At 35.2% G+C, this 15,942-nt stretch overlaps 4 protein-coding genes across 7 annotated transcripts; 2 read left to right on the top strand and 2 right to left on the bottom strand.

Moving 5' to 3' along the window:
• Nucleotides 1–336: 336 nt before the first annotated feature.
• Nucleotides 337–3,375, top strand: LOC116118346 (glucuronokinase 1-like). Its single transcript, XM_031404326.1, has 6 exons — nt 337–637; nt 1,454–1,603; nt 2,083–2,271; nt 2,347–2,463; nt 2,549–2,709; nt 2,991–3,375. The coding sequence occupies exons 1-6, from the start codon at nt 440–442 to the stop codon at nt 3,253–3,255; spliced, it is 1,080 nt and encodes a 359-aa protein (XP_031260186.1). The 5' UTR covers nt 337–439; the 3' UTR covers nt 3,256–3,375.
• A 336-nt stretch (nt 3,376–3,711) lies between these two features.
• Nucleotides 3,712–5,125, bottom strand: LOC116118366. Its single transcript, XM_031404354.1, has 2 exons — nt 4,723–5,125; nt 3,712–4,060 (listed from the first exon to the last, which is right to left on the bottom strand). The coding sequence occupies exons 1-2, from the start codon at nt 5,074–5,076 to the stop codon at nt 3,902–3,904; spliced, it is 513 nt and encodes a 170-aa protein (XP_031260214.1). The 5' UTR covers nt 5,077–5,125; the 3' UTR covers nt 3,712–3,901.
• A 146-nt stretch (nt 5,126–5,271) lies between these two features.
• Nucleotides 5,272–9,690, top strand: LOC116118285. Of its 2 annotated transcripts, none has more exons than XM_031404253.1 (9): nt 5,272–6,389; nt 7,064–7,119; nt 7,200–7,282; nt 7,495–7,573; nt 7,696–7,806; nt 8,380–8,489; nt 8,799–8,820; nt 9,242–9,279; nt 9,401–9,690. In XM_031404253.1, the coding sequence occupies exons 1-9, from the start codon at nt 5,387–5,389 to the stop codon at nt 9,417–9,419; spliced, it is 1,521 nt and encodes a 506-aa protein (XP_031260113.1). In that variant the 5' UTR covers nt 5,272–5,386; the 3' UTR covers nt 9,420–9,690. The 2 variants fall into 2 exon arrangements, with proteins under 2 accessions (XP_031260113.1, XP_031260112.1); XM_031404252.1 differs by having other exon boundaries at nt 8,737–8,820.
• Nucleotides 9,691–9,892: 202 nt separating this feature from the next.
• On the bottom strand, nt 9,893–15,036 carry LOC116118286. 3 transcript variants are annotated; one of them, XM_031404254.1, is made up of 16 exons: nt 14,721–15,036; nt 14,074–14,210; nt 13,786–13,897; nt 13,501–13,653; nt 13,197–13,301; nt 12,326–12,409; nt 12,051–12,166; nt 11,837–11,938; nt 11,629–11,742; nt 11,440–11,496; nt 11,255–11,321; nt 11,112–11,165; nt 10,964–11,038; nt 10,827–10,862; nt 10,547–10,667; nt 9,893–10,013 (listed from the first exon to the last, which is right to left on the bottom strand). In XM_031404254.1, the coding sequence occupies exons 2-16, from the start codon at nt 14,091–14,093 to the stop codon at nt 9,937–9,939; spliced, it is 1,293 nt and encodes a 430-aa protein (XP_031260114.1). In that variant the 5' UTR covers nt 14,094–14,210; nt 14,721–15,036; the 3' UTR covers nt 9,893–9,936. The 3 variants fall into 3 exon arrangements, with proteins under 3 accessions (XP_031260114.1, XP_031260116.1, XP_031260115.1); XM_031404255.1 differs by lacking the exon at nt 9,893–10,013 and adding an exon at nt 10,020–10,080 and having other exon boundaries at nt 10,548–10,667; nt 14,721–15,034; XM_031404256.1 differs by lacking the exon at nt 14,721–15,036 and having other exon boundaries at nt 13,786–13,902; nt 14,074–14,211.
• Nucleotides 15,037–15,942: the final 906 nt, after the last annotated feature.

Here is a 15,942-nt window from a genome sequence, read left to right as displayed (position 1 = left end):
GTGAGTTATCACATTTATATGCAGCCAAATAGTTATACTTTCTTCCTTGATAATTTGGGAAAAGCTGAAATCATGGAGGAGATGTGTAGAAGAAAAGGGAAGAAGAAGAGAGGAGGAGAAAGAAGAAAATAATAAGAGCGTTTTAGACCTTTCTGTTACTGTGGATGGAATTCACTAACAGATCTAGACGGGAAGTAGCTGTTTGTCATTTTCAAACCTTTAGGATAGCAAATTATCGTTCTGCCTAAAATATATTTATGACCCATATTTTACCTAAACTACTTAACATTTATAAATAAGAGTTAAATCTTATCAGCTTAAAGGATAGAGTACCGTATTTGCTAGGTGGGACCCATCCCTACCAATTGCTGAGTTATAAAAGAAGCTAACAATCAACCAGTCACGTCTCTAAAAGATTTCAGATTCAGAATCAGAAGTAATGGATGAGATCATCGAGCATAAAGCGCACGCCAGAGTTGGATTGTTAGGTAATCCCAGTGATGTTTACTACGGCCGTACCATCTCTTTCAGTCTCGGTAACTTCTGGGCCACTGTCAAATTAGAGCCCTCCGATCATCTCATTATCAAGCCTCATCCGGTCCACGATCTCGTCCAATTTCAATCTCTTCATCACCTGGTTTCTCTCTCACTCTTTCTCTTTGGATCCCAATTAGATTATCGTGATTTTATTCATATACATTGTTGTCTTCGTTCTGCTTGATCCGTCGCTATATTGCGGAATTCATTACTTTACTGTTACCGGAACCAATGTCCTAGGTTACGTATGAAGTTGCATGTCAAGTTAGAAGTTAAAATGAATAGTATATAAAGATTTTAATTAAAATGGTAGATATTTATTTGTAGTGTTTTATTTTATATATTACGAATTGTCTGTATGATAACTTTGTGGTGGAGGCTAAAGAAATCAATTTAAGGAAGTAAATCGTATTGAAACAAGGTAAAAGTGTTATATTTAATCAATGAAAGGTTGAATGAGAATTGAGAAACCCAATTTCTTCAGGTGCATTAGGTTTGAGCTTCAATATTTGCTTTATAGCAGTATTCTATATAAGAAATCTTATATTTAATAAGAATTTGTGAATTTTTGCTGACAAAGAGAGAGGAAAAAACTTCGAAGTCGTGAGTTTTGTGATTTATAAATTCTGAAAATCTGTAAACACAATAGAGACAATTTTGGATACTACACAGGAAATTTTTTGCAGTCTAGGTCCTCTAGGATGGGGTGCCCTTCCTCTCTTAATGGCTCTATGTTATTGGGTTATGGGGAGAATTATCATGCTGACCTAGTCATTTTGCTGAGTCTATCCCAAATGGCTGGGCTAGTAATGTAGTACCTCTCTTGTTACAGTCGTCGTTTCTACATGGATAGCAAGTTTGAGTCTGAGATATTGTGACGTTTTAATTATATTGTGGTTGTTTAACGTACTTACAGGTGAATAGGTTGCAAAATGAAGGTTATTATGGAGGAGTGCGATTGCTTATGGCTATCTGTAAAGTTTTCCACAGTTATTGCAAGGACAACAATATTGATCTTCACGACAGGAATTTCACTCTATCTTATGATACAAATATCCCTCGCCAGGTACATAATGGTTTGGTTTAATTTTTTTACGCAAGTTTATGACCTATTTAACACGCAATGTTGATTCAACTCTTTGTTTTGGATAATAAGGGTTAAAAAAAAATATCCAATCCTAAATACAAAAATATCAACATGTAACAGTTTTATCCTAATTTTTGAGAAATATTTCGGATGCAAAGCAAATGCCCCTCAAGGTTACCATTTTGGTATTTACTTTATGTGCAGTGATGATTGGCAAATAGAAATAGATGACTTGTACCTCTACATTTTAATTGATACGATTCTTTTTTCTACATTTTTGCTTTTGGATGTAACTAGAGTAAATTATGTTTTGCACTTTGATTTATTTGGAGAAGTGCTGAGAAGGTATTGTGGTTTATGTGTGCTTTATTCTACTTGTTTTTCACCCTTAGGTTTCATGTATAATGGTTTTTGGTAGCAACGTATAGCTCAATCAAGTTACAATTTTGACATTTCAGACAGGACTTTCAGGTTCCAGTGCCATTGTATGTGCTGCTCTAAGCTGCCTGCTTGACTTTTACAAAGTCAGACATTTGGTCAAAGTGGAAATCAGGCCAAATCTTATCCTTAGTGCTGAGAAAGAACTTGGTATTGTTGCTGGTCTTCAAGATCGAGTGGCACAAGTTTATGGTGGCCTTGTTTACATGGTGTGTGATGTTATGCATAGATGTTCAAATGCTTATAAATGTATCTATTTTTATAATAACAACTTTCATCCGTAGGATTTTAGTAAGGAACACATGGATAACTTGGGGCATGGCATCTATACACAAATGGATACTGATCTTCTTCCACCTCTCCATCTTATCTATGCTGAGAATCCAAGTGATTCTGGGAAGGTTAGCACTTTACAGTAGCTTCCTCCTATTATCTTTGTTGTTTTATATCTGTTTTAGATTTCATTCGAACAAATCTTAAATGCAGGTACATAGTACTGTTCGTCAAAGATGGCTTGATGGTGACGAGTTTATTATATCATCAATGAAGAAAGTTGCAAGTATTGCAGAGGAAGGATATACAGTGATACTTCAAAAGAACTATCCAAAACTTGCTGAGCTCATGAACCGCAATTTTGACCTTAGAAGGTTAGATATCTTTTGCACCTGAGAGGTTTAGATAACATATTATGAACAACTAATAGTGGTTTAATTAACTCTTCAAGCGAGAGAGCCAAGTTCCAATGATCAACTCTGCTGAAACTCTTTTGTTTATATCTTAACAATTGTATAAGTTCCACTTGGTTACTTCAAAATTACTTTTTAAGGATAGAAGATGTGGCTTTTATGAACATCTGTTGTAGTCAATGAGCTAACTTGTATTTTAGTGTATTATTTACACTGATGCTTGGTTTGTGGATCTTATGCAGAAGCATGTTTGGAGAAGCGGCATTGGGTGATTTAAACATAAAAATGGTGGAGGTTGCACGGCGAGTGGGTGCTGCTTCAAAATTTACGGGCAGTGGAGGAGCTATAGTTGCATTCTGCCCTGATGGTCCTTCGCAAGTTAACCTTCTGGAGGATGCATGTCACAAAGCCGGATTTTCAATTCAACCAGTGACAATCGTTCCTTCCTGCCTAACTGATGTTGATAAAAGTACCCTTTCAAATGAGAGTATAAATACGAGAATTTAAGGCTCTAAAAGAGTTAAAACCAACAAAATCTGGAAAAATGCTTCACGTGTTTATTTGTTTATTGTCTAATTTCTATTGTCAATAAAGTTGAACTTGCCATGAAAATGCAAACATGATATGATCAGACTTAGAATAAATGTTTTCAGTTATGTTTCATAAAATATTTGAGATCGGCTAACATGCCCTTGAATTATATTAAGCTGCAAAGTGCAACTTTGCAATCACAGAGTCCTCTGCAAAAACACACATCTGGTTTTGGTAATAACTGATTGCTACCGGAAAAAATGGAGATGAGTACTCCCCCGGAATAAAATATCTTTCAAACTTCAATCTGTCTCCTGAAATTAGCCTACAAAATATTCTTAATATTGAACGTAAAAATTGCTATTCATAAGTAATTAATCAAAACATAATAAAATAAACATACATGTACATATTCATTCAGGTTCCTTTCCACAATTTTCTCACCCTACCTATCTCTCCTTCATCAATCAGATACAACACCTCCTAAATCATAGATCATACAAAGAAGAAAAAAATAAAATAAAAAATCAACTAGAAGATTTATACTATCATCCAGGTTCTTTCATAATGTATTCATTACAGTTAAAGACCACCCTCCATATACTAACACTCCAGAAGTAACCTAATTGTCACAAAGTGAAGCCATAAGCTCACGCGGTGAAGACCAGACAGGAAGATTGACAAAGGATTGATTTAACTGTTCCTCTTGTGCATTGCACATTGCTTCCGCCACATCGCACAAATTCGAAACATCATGAATTATTGCTTCCTGAGCTTCTACCTGCAATTCAGGACTTACTGAGCTTAAAACAAAATTCAACTTTAAAGACGAACCAAAAGTCCCCGTTCATGTGGGGTTATGCAATTCAACAGAGGTCTTCAGTAAAGCAAGAATAGCAAACACGTATATGAAACAAATACCCCATTACAATTAAATTCCTAAAAGTAACTCTTTCAGTTCACTTTCTGTTCTTGGTTGCTATGAAAATGTTCTAAAGAATTGCAATTAATTCCTCTAAAATTCAATCCAATTAATATCACTTGGGTTTCAAGAAGTTCCACCCTGAAAACAATCAACAAAATTTTTTCATAAACAAGTACTCTTTGATAAGTTCAGTTTCGTTTCAGTATTCTTGGTTAAAGATTTGTAATCAGTTCTTCTAAAATTCAATCCAATTAAGGCTACTGTACTTCTGTTTCAAGAATTCCCATTAATGATCGTAAGAACTCAAACAACAAACCAATTGAATTATTCAGTAAGAACTAAAAACCCTAAGCCCTAAAAATCATGCTCCGCAACTAACAAAATTAAATGCTAAAAGGAAAAAGTTACCACAAATCATGAAATTCTACTCCCAAACTAAACCCAAAAACAAATCTTAACTAAACCCAATTCTCACATTCATCACTTTTAACTAAAACTCAAAATTTGACCCAAATTACCTGCAAAAGGAGCTCATCGACTACTGACCCACAACCCGTTTCAGTCTCCTCAACGAGGTTCGAACCCGAATCCAGAAACGACGGCGTTTCTTCAACGTTCTGGAGTCTTTTATCTTGCGTCTTCTCTTGCATTGCATGCAAAGTACTAGACAAAAGTTCCCACTGACTGATTTCTTTCTGGTAGTGTTTTTTGAGCTTCAACAAGGCCTTTCTCTTGCGTTCTTTTCGGTGCCTTTCTTCTTCTTCAGGATCTGTGGGTTGAGAGGCTGATGGTTCGGCGAGCCGCCGCTTCTTCCGCTTGTAAATAAAGCCATCGTCGTTGCAGAGCTCCCACTCGTCTGATGCTGGGTCCATGTGCGTGGAGTGGAGCGAGAGCGCGAGTGAGGGTGAGAGACTGAGACCCAGAAAATTTGAAATAAAATAAAATTAAAAAAATGAAAATGAAATGAATTTATAGATCAAAAAGAGTGGACTGGGCCAATGGGCCGGCCCGCATGGTCCACATTACGCTTCATTTGCATATCATCTTCAAGAAATCCAACGACCAGACGAAGTTGCAGAGCTTTTGCTATCACCACTGCTTTAAAGACAAAGCTACGCGGAAACCCAGCACTTCAAATGATATGAACATCAGCAACAACAACTCAATCAGTCAGCAAAACCAATGACAAAATCAGTTTCCCTCACCAACATGTCTCTCCTCTTCTTCCGCCCAAAAATTTTCTTGCCTTCTTCATCTTCACCAACACTCTCTTACTTACTACCTTCACCATTAAACAACAAAATCTTCTTTTTACTCTCACCGAAACACTTCTCTACAAACTCAACTCCCTATCCTCTTCAATACGACATGATCAGTAACCGTCCCACTCAGTCTTCTCTCAACCAAACTCCTCGCACTCGCCGACGACCCGCCCGAGTCAACTCGACCAACTCTCCTGATGACGCTGAACCGGAACTTGAATCGGGTTTTGACAACTGGGTTGATAAGAAATTGGCTTTTGAGAAAGAAGCAACGAAAGGAAGCCAACTACCCAGTTCGGCTAATGTTGAGATGAGTAAGTCTATGAGAAAGTATTATAACAAGAGAAGGAAAAGAATGTATGGGTCGGATTCTGATGATGAGTTTGGTAAAAATGATGAGGGTTTTGTTGAGTTGAAGCCTGAAGTTGTGGAGTTTGATAGGTTGCATAAAAGGGAAGAAGAGTTGTATTTTTATGATACGTTTGCTTATCCATGGGAGAAAGACAAGCATTATAAGATGGTGTATCAGTTGGAAAAGAAGTATTTTCCTGATCATTGTCTTGATAAGGCGTTTCTTGATACTAATGTGGAGCAAAATGTGAAGAAAACAAAGAAGAAATTGGGTGACAAGAGTAAGGAAAAAAAAGAAGAGGTCAATAGTGTAGATGATGAGAAAAGGTTGGTGTTTTTTGATGAGGAGAAGAGTGAAGGAGACGGAATTTCGGCAAAAAATGTGAATGTTGATGTTAAGAGGGAGGTTAGTGAGAAAAAAGTGCAGGAGTTCTTTAACTGTTTGAAGAAAGTTCCCAATAAGGAATCTGAAGTTGACAGTGTGGAGCCTTATGTTCTCACTAGAAGAACTGAGCTTCCTCCGACCTGGGATGGTCCTTTTGGAACAATGGTTTTGATTAACAAGCCAAAAGGTGAATCAATAGTTATGTTGCGATATTTATGGCATTACCATAGTACTAACAAGGGGTGTATTTTATTTGGTGCATGAAATTAGTTTACACTTCTGCAAAACAATTTCTTTTTCTTATTATTACTACTTGACGTTGTACTACTTAAAGAGATAAGTTTAATACATTGGCAACAGATGCATTATTTTAAGTCTCAGTGTCAGATTAAATAGACAGATTTAGTATAGATGGAGTTAAATTGTAAGATATTGATGAAAAAGTAGAGAAGCATCGTTTGCCAGCAGTGTGTGCTTGAGGCTTTTTCAATTAGAAAGACAATTATGTTATTTAGGATTCTTTATGCAATTGTAAATAATTGGATACATTAGACAGTACGAAAGTACATGTACCCTTCGACATTTAGTTTTCTTGTATTGGGAGGCCTGAGAAAAAGTTAACCTCAGTGGCAGTATTAGAGCTTGTCATGTGCTTTTATAAGAGAGACTACTGTGCTTCATGTTATCTTATTTTAACCGCATTGTGTAGTCTGTCATTTTGCCACTCATTTGTGGACACTAAGAGGACACCAAATTCTTAGTTCTCTTCATATCCCTGTTATCGACAACTTGTTTAAAGTTCAATATCAAATTGTCATCTGTACATCTATTGAAAGATAAAATAGTTATTTTGCGAACCAGGGTGGACTTCTTTTACAGTATGTGGAAAGCTGCGGCGTCTTGTCAAAGTGAAAAAGGTGTTTTTTTTTGTTATTATACCCATGTAACTATTTTTTTTTTCAAAGAAAAAAAATTTATTGTATATGCTTGATTATAGGTAGGACACGCTGGAACCCTTGATCCCATGGCAACTGGTTTATTGATTGTATGTGTTGGTAAAGCCACTAAGTTGGTGGATAGGTAAGTTTTGAATCTAATCGAATTGGTTAAGTTATATTGCTACTTATCCATGCAGGGACTTTATAAACAAGTTATTCACTTTTCATTCTCTCTACTCTATTTTAGTGTCTGCTCCTCCTCCTTCCTTGGCGTACTGGATTAAGTTTGAAATGTGCTTTGTTGAATATGCACCAAAGGAAGGTCATTGAGGGTTTCAGAAATTTCTGTTGCAGGTATCAAGGTATGATTAAGGGTTACAGTGGAGTTTTCCGATTGGGGGAGGCTACTTCAACATGGGATGCTGATTCACCAGTATGTTTGTCAATTAATAATGACTAACCTGTACACCTTATTTTCAAGTTATAGAATGTGTTATTGTGTTTTTCAAGTTAAACTGTACACCTTATTTTCAGTGGGTTGACCTTCTTATGTAGGTTATTCAGCGTGAGCCTTGGGAGCATATCAAAGATGAAGACATAAAGAAAGCTGTTGCATCCTTCTGTGGGGAGATATGGCAAGTTCCTCCAATGTTTTCTGCCATTAAGGTAAGAATTGGTTCTAGCGACAGATATGCGGACAGATTTTTTTTCTTCTTATATTACACACATAAATGTGTAGATATGCTTCCAGAAACTTAAAAATTCAAAACATACAACTGAATTTGTGGCTGAAAGGTAATAGTAATTTGACAAATAAGTATATATGAGGTTGAAGTGCTGACACTATGGTTGCATCCATCCTTATCTTTTGGCAAATCAAGTCATGTTATGCTCAATATCTATTTCATTTACGCTCCAGGACTTACTTGTAGACAAAGTTGACAAGCTCAAATCTTTATTCAGTTTTTATCCTACAATGAGCACGTGAGATAAAATTTCTTTGTATAAGTCACATCAATATTGTAGACTGGGAATGCAGGCTCCTTTCAGCTTGAATAGTTTGTTTATTCACACCCTTGAACTTGTTTTCTAATTCTTTCCAGAAACAATTATACGAGATTTGAGTTTGTATATTTTTCTTCAGCTTGGGATATTGTAAATTCTTCAAATTAATTAGAAACTCTTTTTGTCATAGAGAGGTTCTTTTCAAATAGCATCTAACAGTCTATTTACTTATAGGTTGGAGGTGAAAAGATGTATGAGAAAGCTAGAAGAGGAGAGAGTGTTGAGCTTTCACCTAGACGAATTTCAATTTTCCAGTTTGAAATTGAGCGTAGCTTAGAAGACAGGTTCTTTTTATTTTCCCATTCTTTCTTTCTATATTTTGTGGATTTACTACACAAAACTCATAAACTTCTTGATATTTTCTTCTATTAATCTGTGAATAGAAAGCATAATGTCTTTTTAGTTGACCTTTAAGAAATGAAGCTGATGGCCAGAATGACTGTTGTAAAACTAATGGAAGCTGTGTCTCTTTTTCCATAATTTTAGACAGATATGGTTTTTCTTGTTATTAACTCTGTGCTTTGTATACAGACAAAATTTAATTTTCCGAGTGACATGCTCTAAAGGAACATACATTCGGTCACTATGTGCAGATTTTGGGAAGGCTCTCGGCAGGTAATCACTGCTTATGAACTCAATCCTTGTGTAATATTTTTTGCCTCGTCATGGTGCAGGTACTTCATTCTAATAGTTGCTGGACTTGAACTGTTTGACATATGATTTATTTGAACCCTTATAATTAATTGTGTCCTGAATCATCCTACTTGATTCCTCTGAAAGCCGGGTAAATTTTGTGAAACTTACAGAATGAATGACTTTATATAAATGAGGATAGTATCCAAACTCTGAAACTCTAAATTATTGAATATTGAATTTTTTATCAAGGAGCTCACCTTTTCATCCTTCATCACAACCTGAGTTTTTGTGTGAAAAGGAGAAAAACAGTATGAAAAAGATATATTGTGTCCAGCATGAAAATTTGTTTAACTTTGCTTAATGAGAAGGAATATTTCTGATCTTACCTTTTCATTTACAGTTGTGCTCATCTAACTGCGCTTCGAAGAGATTCAATTGGTAAGGCTTCTCCACAGTTTTGATTTAATAAACTTTATATTACATGTAAAAATGTGATATTTGGATAACACCCAAATGTTAATAGTTTCTCAACTCTGCCCTTTCCCCCTTTGTTTTACAGGGCACTATTCTGCAGATGATGCTTGGGACTTCAAAGAGCTGGAAGAGGCAATTTCTAAAAATTACTTCTAATTGATGACTCTTATATGCTGCTGCTTTCTGAAGATTTTGGGGCAACGGCGAGAGGAAGTTATAGGTGTCATTAAATTATATCTATATAAAGTTAATAACATTCAATTGTTTGATAAATTGTGTTCGGTTTTTATTCTCTCTGGAGTTGTTGCAGTTGGCACACAAGAGCTCTTGATAATTTAGCTTTTTTTATTGGTTTCTACTAAAACCAAAACACTATATATATGTTGCAAGCCACCATTTTAAAGTATGTTGAAAAATTAAAGATATGTAAGAAGATCTAGATAGTCTTTTATTTTTTGATAGAATCAAGTTGAGTTGGAATCACAGCACAAAGAAAATCCCATGCCACTGCGCGATAAAAGAAAGGCTTTTTTTTTTTTTTTTTTTTTTTTTTTTTTTTTTTTTTTTTTTTTTTTCCCTGAAACTAAGTCGAAAAAGATGCATTATTCATATCTTCTTCCCTCACTTGTAGTCCGTGATCACTTTATATGAGAATTTTTGGATCCACATTGAGACTTTGCATGCACCAGCAGTCAAACCTGTAAGCATTCTTAAATTCAGTTCATCACTAATTCAAAGACTTTGCATGCACCAAGTAGTCAAACTGTAATGCATTCTTAAATCAGTTCATCACTCAATCCCAAACTACCCAATGAGATGTGAGCCGAAGAGAACGATTCCTAAGATAATAATAATATGACGCTTGGAGAAGCTACATTCAGACCATTTATCATTAAAAGTGGCTGCCATTTTCTCAATGAAGAGTCTTCTGAAAATGGTTCACTAAAACCAAAAAACAAATAAGGAATGCATATTCTAACATCTTTAATTGTTTTTTTTTTTTTTTTTTTTCTGGCAATAATCAATGTTATTTACTAAAATAAGGAATGCCAATTCTTAATTAGCATTTAGCAATAGAAAGAGAACCAAAAAACAAAAAAAGAGAGAAACCCTACAAGACTAAGCGATGAAATGATACTTTGTGGTATGAAAAGTTCAAAAAAGAAATAAAAAGAGTTAAATATCACAAAGAATGGGATGAGAAAAGTTAAGAGTGTTCAGTCCATGATACTTTTTTGATTGTCTGCTGTTAGATTGGAAGAATCAACCCCCAGTTCCTCAAGATATTCTTTCTCCGCATTCGTTAGTCGATCTTGAAACATTGCCCATTCTCTTTTACACCTCTCCCTCACCTGCCATGACAACACAATTTCAGTGCTCTTCCTATATTTATAGTGAAAAATTCATCTGAATTCAACAAATTGCATTTCTAATGTGTGCGCTAAACGGTCTATCTACAAGCATGAAAGAGTAAGAACTACAGACACTGAATAAATTATGATTTTGCATACCCCTTCCCAGGGAGCCTTTCCACTATAAGCCTGCCCCTGTTAGAAGAAGAAAACATAGGAAGAACTTATAAGTAGGAGTTCGAACTCTTTCTATGTATGGACAACTTAAGCAATATGGTCAATGGCATGGTGTTTACCTGGTTCCCAAGCGTGGGAACACCTTGATGAACGATCCACTGAGCATCTATAACTCCTATTTTCTCGTGAGCAGGCTGTTTCAGAGCAAAGTTATGTAATCAGAAACAGAAACAAGTTGATTAAAGCAGAAGGAAACCTTCCACTAACCTCAACACACTTTCTTAGTGCAAAATCTAGACCCCATCCATGAACCAAGTCATTCTGCAATTGTAGGGCAGAGGTTTTAGATTTACTAGACATGGATAAATGAGGAATGGAAAAATGAGAACAATTAATACAGTACTACATGCCTGAACCATATGCCAAACACAACGCCATGCATCCCGAGAAAACACAGTGGCCATAATCTCCACAAATCTGCATTTAGTTTAAAATATGCCATAAAAAACTGGCCTAATAGTTGTGCAGGGGGTCAAAGGAACGAAGTACAAATTGTTTAATAGTTATATAACACAGAAATGATAAGTTTACATACGCAGCACAGGGAGGCAAATGTGGATCACCGCACCAACCATTTCTCTCCTTGGCATCCCTGCAAGAGCACAAAAGTAAGAGATGACTTAAAAAAAATTACAAATGAACAAATCAATAGAAAATGGTGAAGCCAAAAATAGTGGATTTAACTGTGATAAGCAAAAAATGAAAAGAATTCAGTTGTTCTTACTTGTGAACCTCACTGTTATCTCTCTTCTTTGTCATCTCCCATGTTAACCCACCGTTTGGTTCTAAACCAGGCTGTGATATCTCTAAACCATATTTCCTTACCAATTTAAGGTATCTGAAACAGAGAAGAATCATTTTAAACTCGAGATTCTAGTTTAGTTAAAGCAATAGTTTCATTTAAAGCAGGATGGTGAATTTTCTACACTCACTCCTCAGCATTAAAATGATCCAACCCGAGATCCTCATCCCAGATGAAAATATAGTCATATGGTGCAACAATGTCGGGATGCAAAAAACGTTTGGCATACCACCTTGAAGACATTACAGAAGTTCATTTAAAATTACGACTTAAGAAATCCTTTGCAGACAACACACAACTAATATGGATTTACTTAAAATTTCCCATAGGAGCAAGCTGCTAACCATTTAGATTGCTTCCGTGCACTCACGTGGATGGCTCGCTTTGACCACTCAAACTCTTCCCATTCACTTGTCCGACCATCATAGTGAAACAACAGAATAGTAAAATTTTCTGAGAACTGTCCAAAAAAGAAATTTGATGAAAAAGAGAACATGAGAGCAAGAGAGGAAAGAGAGAGAATTTTCTGAGAACTGTCCAAAAAAGAAATTTGATAAAAAAGAGAACACGAGAGCAAGAGAGAGAGAAAGAGAGAGAGAGAGAGAGAGAGCAAACTAACCTTTTTAATTGCTGCGTCAATATTTTTTTTCTGATTATAGCCAACAGTAAAGGTTACAAGATACTTTGGTGTGATGGTTAAGTCCTGCAAGTGCCACCTCATCAATCAAAGATTCAATGTAAAGAACAAGCACACACTAAAATCAGATCATCATCTTGCGAATCTTAAGGTATTTACAATCTTTATGATTCGGGTAGGCAGCACAAACTCAAAAAAACATACAGTGATCAATTTTCAAAATTATTATCGTGCTGATTCTAACATGTGATATAATCATGAAGAATTGTAGTTTTGAACCAGTTTTCAATTCCTTTTATATATTATATATACTTGTTCTGGTACATAACATTTGTGGACCCTCTTCTCTTTCTTTGGTAAATCCTTACAACTTATAAAGAGTAAGATATCACTGAGATTATTTTCTATACAAGCACCAAACCTTATCCTTTTTTCCCCTTAGTTCCTTCTGAAAGATATTTTTTCATCCCTTTGCTATAAAGAGTAAGATATCACTGAGATTATTTTCTATACAAGCACCAAACCTTATCCTTTTTTACCCTTAGTTCCTTCTGAAAGATATTTTTTCATCCCTTTGCAATTATTGGTCACATGAACTGCCCAGATAACCTTAAATTCCGAATGATGTATTTTTTATCAATTCTTTCTGTGTCTGCAAACACTTACTAAGACTTTTTCTAACGTCAGATATAAGCTTGTATCTGTGAAGAAATCATCATATGCTTGTATTGATAATTTCATATTAAGTTCAACCAAGGTAAACACATCAAGGTCATTGATATTAAAGTAGAATTGTAAACATGTAGATGAAAAGTGTCCTGCATACATAAGAATTAAGGCAGAAGATGCACACCTCACTAGGCAGACCCCACAATCGGCGGAGAAATAAATCAGACTCTGATTCAATAATGCCAGGGGGAAGTCTTTCAGCACCTTTAGGATTTGTTGGAATCCAGATCTGCATTACAATACAAAGGTTAATTGTCAGCGGTAGCACAGAAAATCAGAAGCACACAAGCTGCTGATTTCTTTTAAGAACAACCAAGTTAGATATGGAGATATCACAAGACTTAAAAACCCAAATTGCCCTGCAGAATTTAATCAGATAAAGAGGACGTTAAATTTTTCAGAAAAGAAAAAAAAAAAAATGGATGTACCTTTGTTTGGTTACCTCTGTCAGCAAATAGGAGGGCTCTGTTACTCTTCAAAGTTGACCACACATTCAACAGTGTTTGGGTTGAAAGGCCAGAGTACTTGTCCTCAATATAAGTAAGATCAATGGAAGGAATGAGGCTAGATGGGAGATTCATCTACCAAATTTAAACACATATGGGTAAGTTCTGTTACTCTATGGAGCAATATGGAAAGCATGGGATTGAGAAGACAATTGTACTACAAGGCACTGAGAAGTTTAAAACAAATTATTAATAAAGCTAATCTACCTTCGTTAGGGAGATTGTTGGGAAGGAAATGCCTAAAAAGAAGCCAAAAATAACTCCGACAAAGGTTGTTATAATAATCTTCATCATCTCACTCGGTTTCCTTAGACTTCCACTGCACTTCAAGAGAAGACAATGTCACACATTTTAATGTCATTTTTTATTTCATCGAACTAGCAAAAGTCAAAGAAAACAATAATAATAATAAAAATGAGAATAAAAAGGAAAATATAAAAAAGAAAAAAAGAAGATAACCTTCTGTTCTAAAACACTAGCATCTAGTTTCCGTACCTTCGGATGGCTAGTGCCATTATTGTTAAAATCCACTAACAGTACAGCCCAGATTTAAAGACGGACAGTTGAAAGCCAACACACAATAGCAGCAACATGTACTCATCAAGTTTTAACACAATGCTTCACTACCACCCCTGAAAAATTTGTGCAAAAACAGTAAAAAAAGTGATGAGCATTGTAAATTGGATGCATAAAACTTTCAGCCCACAAAACCTGGATTGAAAGACCATCTCATGCAATTGCTGTAGTTCAAAATCAGATATCAGCATCCTCATTGTTTGTTATTCTAAAACTAAACTAGAATACAGGAATGAAATCGGTATCCCCTCATAATATAAATTAATAAAATGCTTAGCCCGAGATTCTATTGCATATAATCATAATTTTAAATGTACAAATGAGTATCAAACAAAGAATCACAAATAATTTTCAAATGTTTTCATGATTCCGTCAACCCAATTAACAGAAGTAATTCAGCTTTCATGTAATCCAATTCAATAAATTTATATTGGATCATAAATCTGAACGGAGCACGTGCGCAGTTAAACACACACAAAAAAAAAAAAAAGAAAAAAATTGAAGAAATATTAAGAAAATCTTAAATAAAGAAAAAAATGTGAATCGTGAATAACTTTCTCACCAACCAAACAGTACAGACGTGGTCAAGGTTGTTTCAGCTTCAGTTTCTCAAAGCAATCTTCAACGTATCTGTCTGCCACCTACTGAAAAAAAATCTAATAACAAAGAAACCCAGAAGAAGAGAAGAAAGAACAACTCAATGTCCCAGTTAAAACTGATATCTGGCTTTTAGTTTTATCGTAAAAATTGAGATTGGAATCAAAGAGAGATTGAAGTAAACAATCGTCATTCACTAATGGAGCGTTGTGATTAAATCAAATGAGGTCATCACGTTGTGGGCTCCATTAGAATGCATGATTCCAGACGCAAAAGCATCATTTTAATCTTTAATCTTAAGCTTATCTTGCACTGCTTGGCCGGTAGACTAGTAATGGTATTGCCCCTCACGGCTTTAAAACTTTTTGAGCAAATTAGATTAAATTTTTATTATAGTTATTAAAAAAAAAAAAAAAAAAAACTTAACCCAATAATTTGTTTTCACAAACTTGCACGTTCCCATATTTTTGTGTATAATATGTATAAGAATCGAATGTTTAGCCGCAGCTCATATGATAATGCAAAGTGAATATTTTCTCAAAATAAAAAATATTCTTTCTGTTGGATAAAGCCAGATGTTTATGGTAATTATTTGTTAATAATTAATTAATTAAAAATAAATATAAAACTAATTTCCAATTTTCTCTCCGGTTAATGAAAGTGAAGTGTGATTGAGCACAGTTATTAACAAAGATTAAGGCCTCCTATCATATTCAAGTGGAAGGAGACCTTTTTGCTGACAGTTACAATTTCATATCGGATAAATATGTGTTGGTTTTATTATCCCCTTGAAATTCCTAATTCCATTCCAATCCAATCTTATTCCACAAACCAAACACCACCGAATTTCCTAATATCGGAAACAAATTATTCTATCATCCACTTAATGACCAATTACATTTAGACATGAAATCAATTTCTATGTGGATCTTATTGGGCCCAAAGTCCAGATTACAAGTCGGGCCCCCAACATCCAACAAGAATACGAGATGCTTCATTTACCACACGTGTAGGTGTGGGGACAGTTATTAACCAATCAGTGCTTAACTATATTCCACGTGGCTACTGAACCGGGATCAACAAACACAACCTTTCTCATCATCCAATCAAAACTTATTCTTATCTATTTACCATAAACGGCATCACTTCAATCACATCTCCAATTTTCAGGACTTTTACGAAAAAATCCTT

Source organism: Pistacia vera, unplaced genomic scaffold, assembly GCF_008641045.1.
Source record: "Pistacia vera cultivar Batoury unplaced genomic scaffold, PisVer_v2 Contig840, whole genome shotgun sequence".
In the NCBI taxonomy this organism is placed as follows: domain Eukaryota; kingdom Viridiplantae; phylum Streptophyta; class Magnoliopsida; order Sapindales; family Anacardiaceae; genus Pistacia; species Pistacia vera.
Note: the sequence above shows the minus strand (reverse complement) of the source record. Positions and strands in the feature narration are given on the sequence as shown.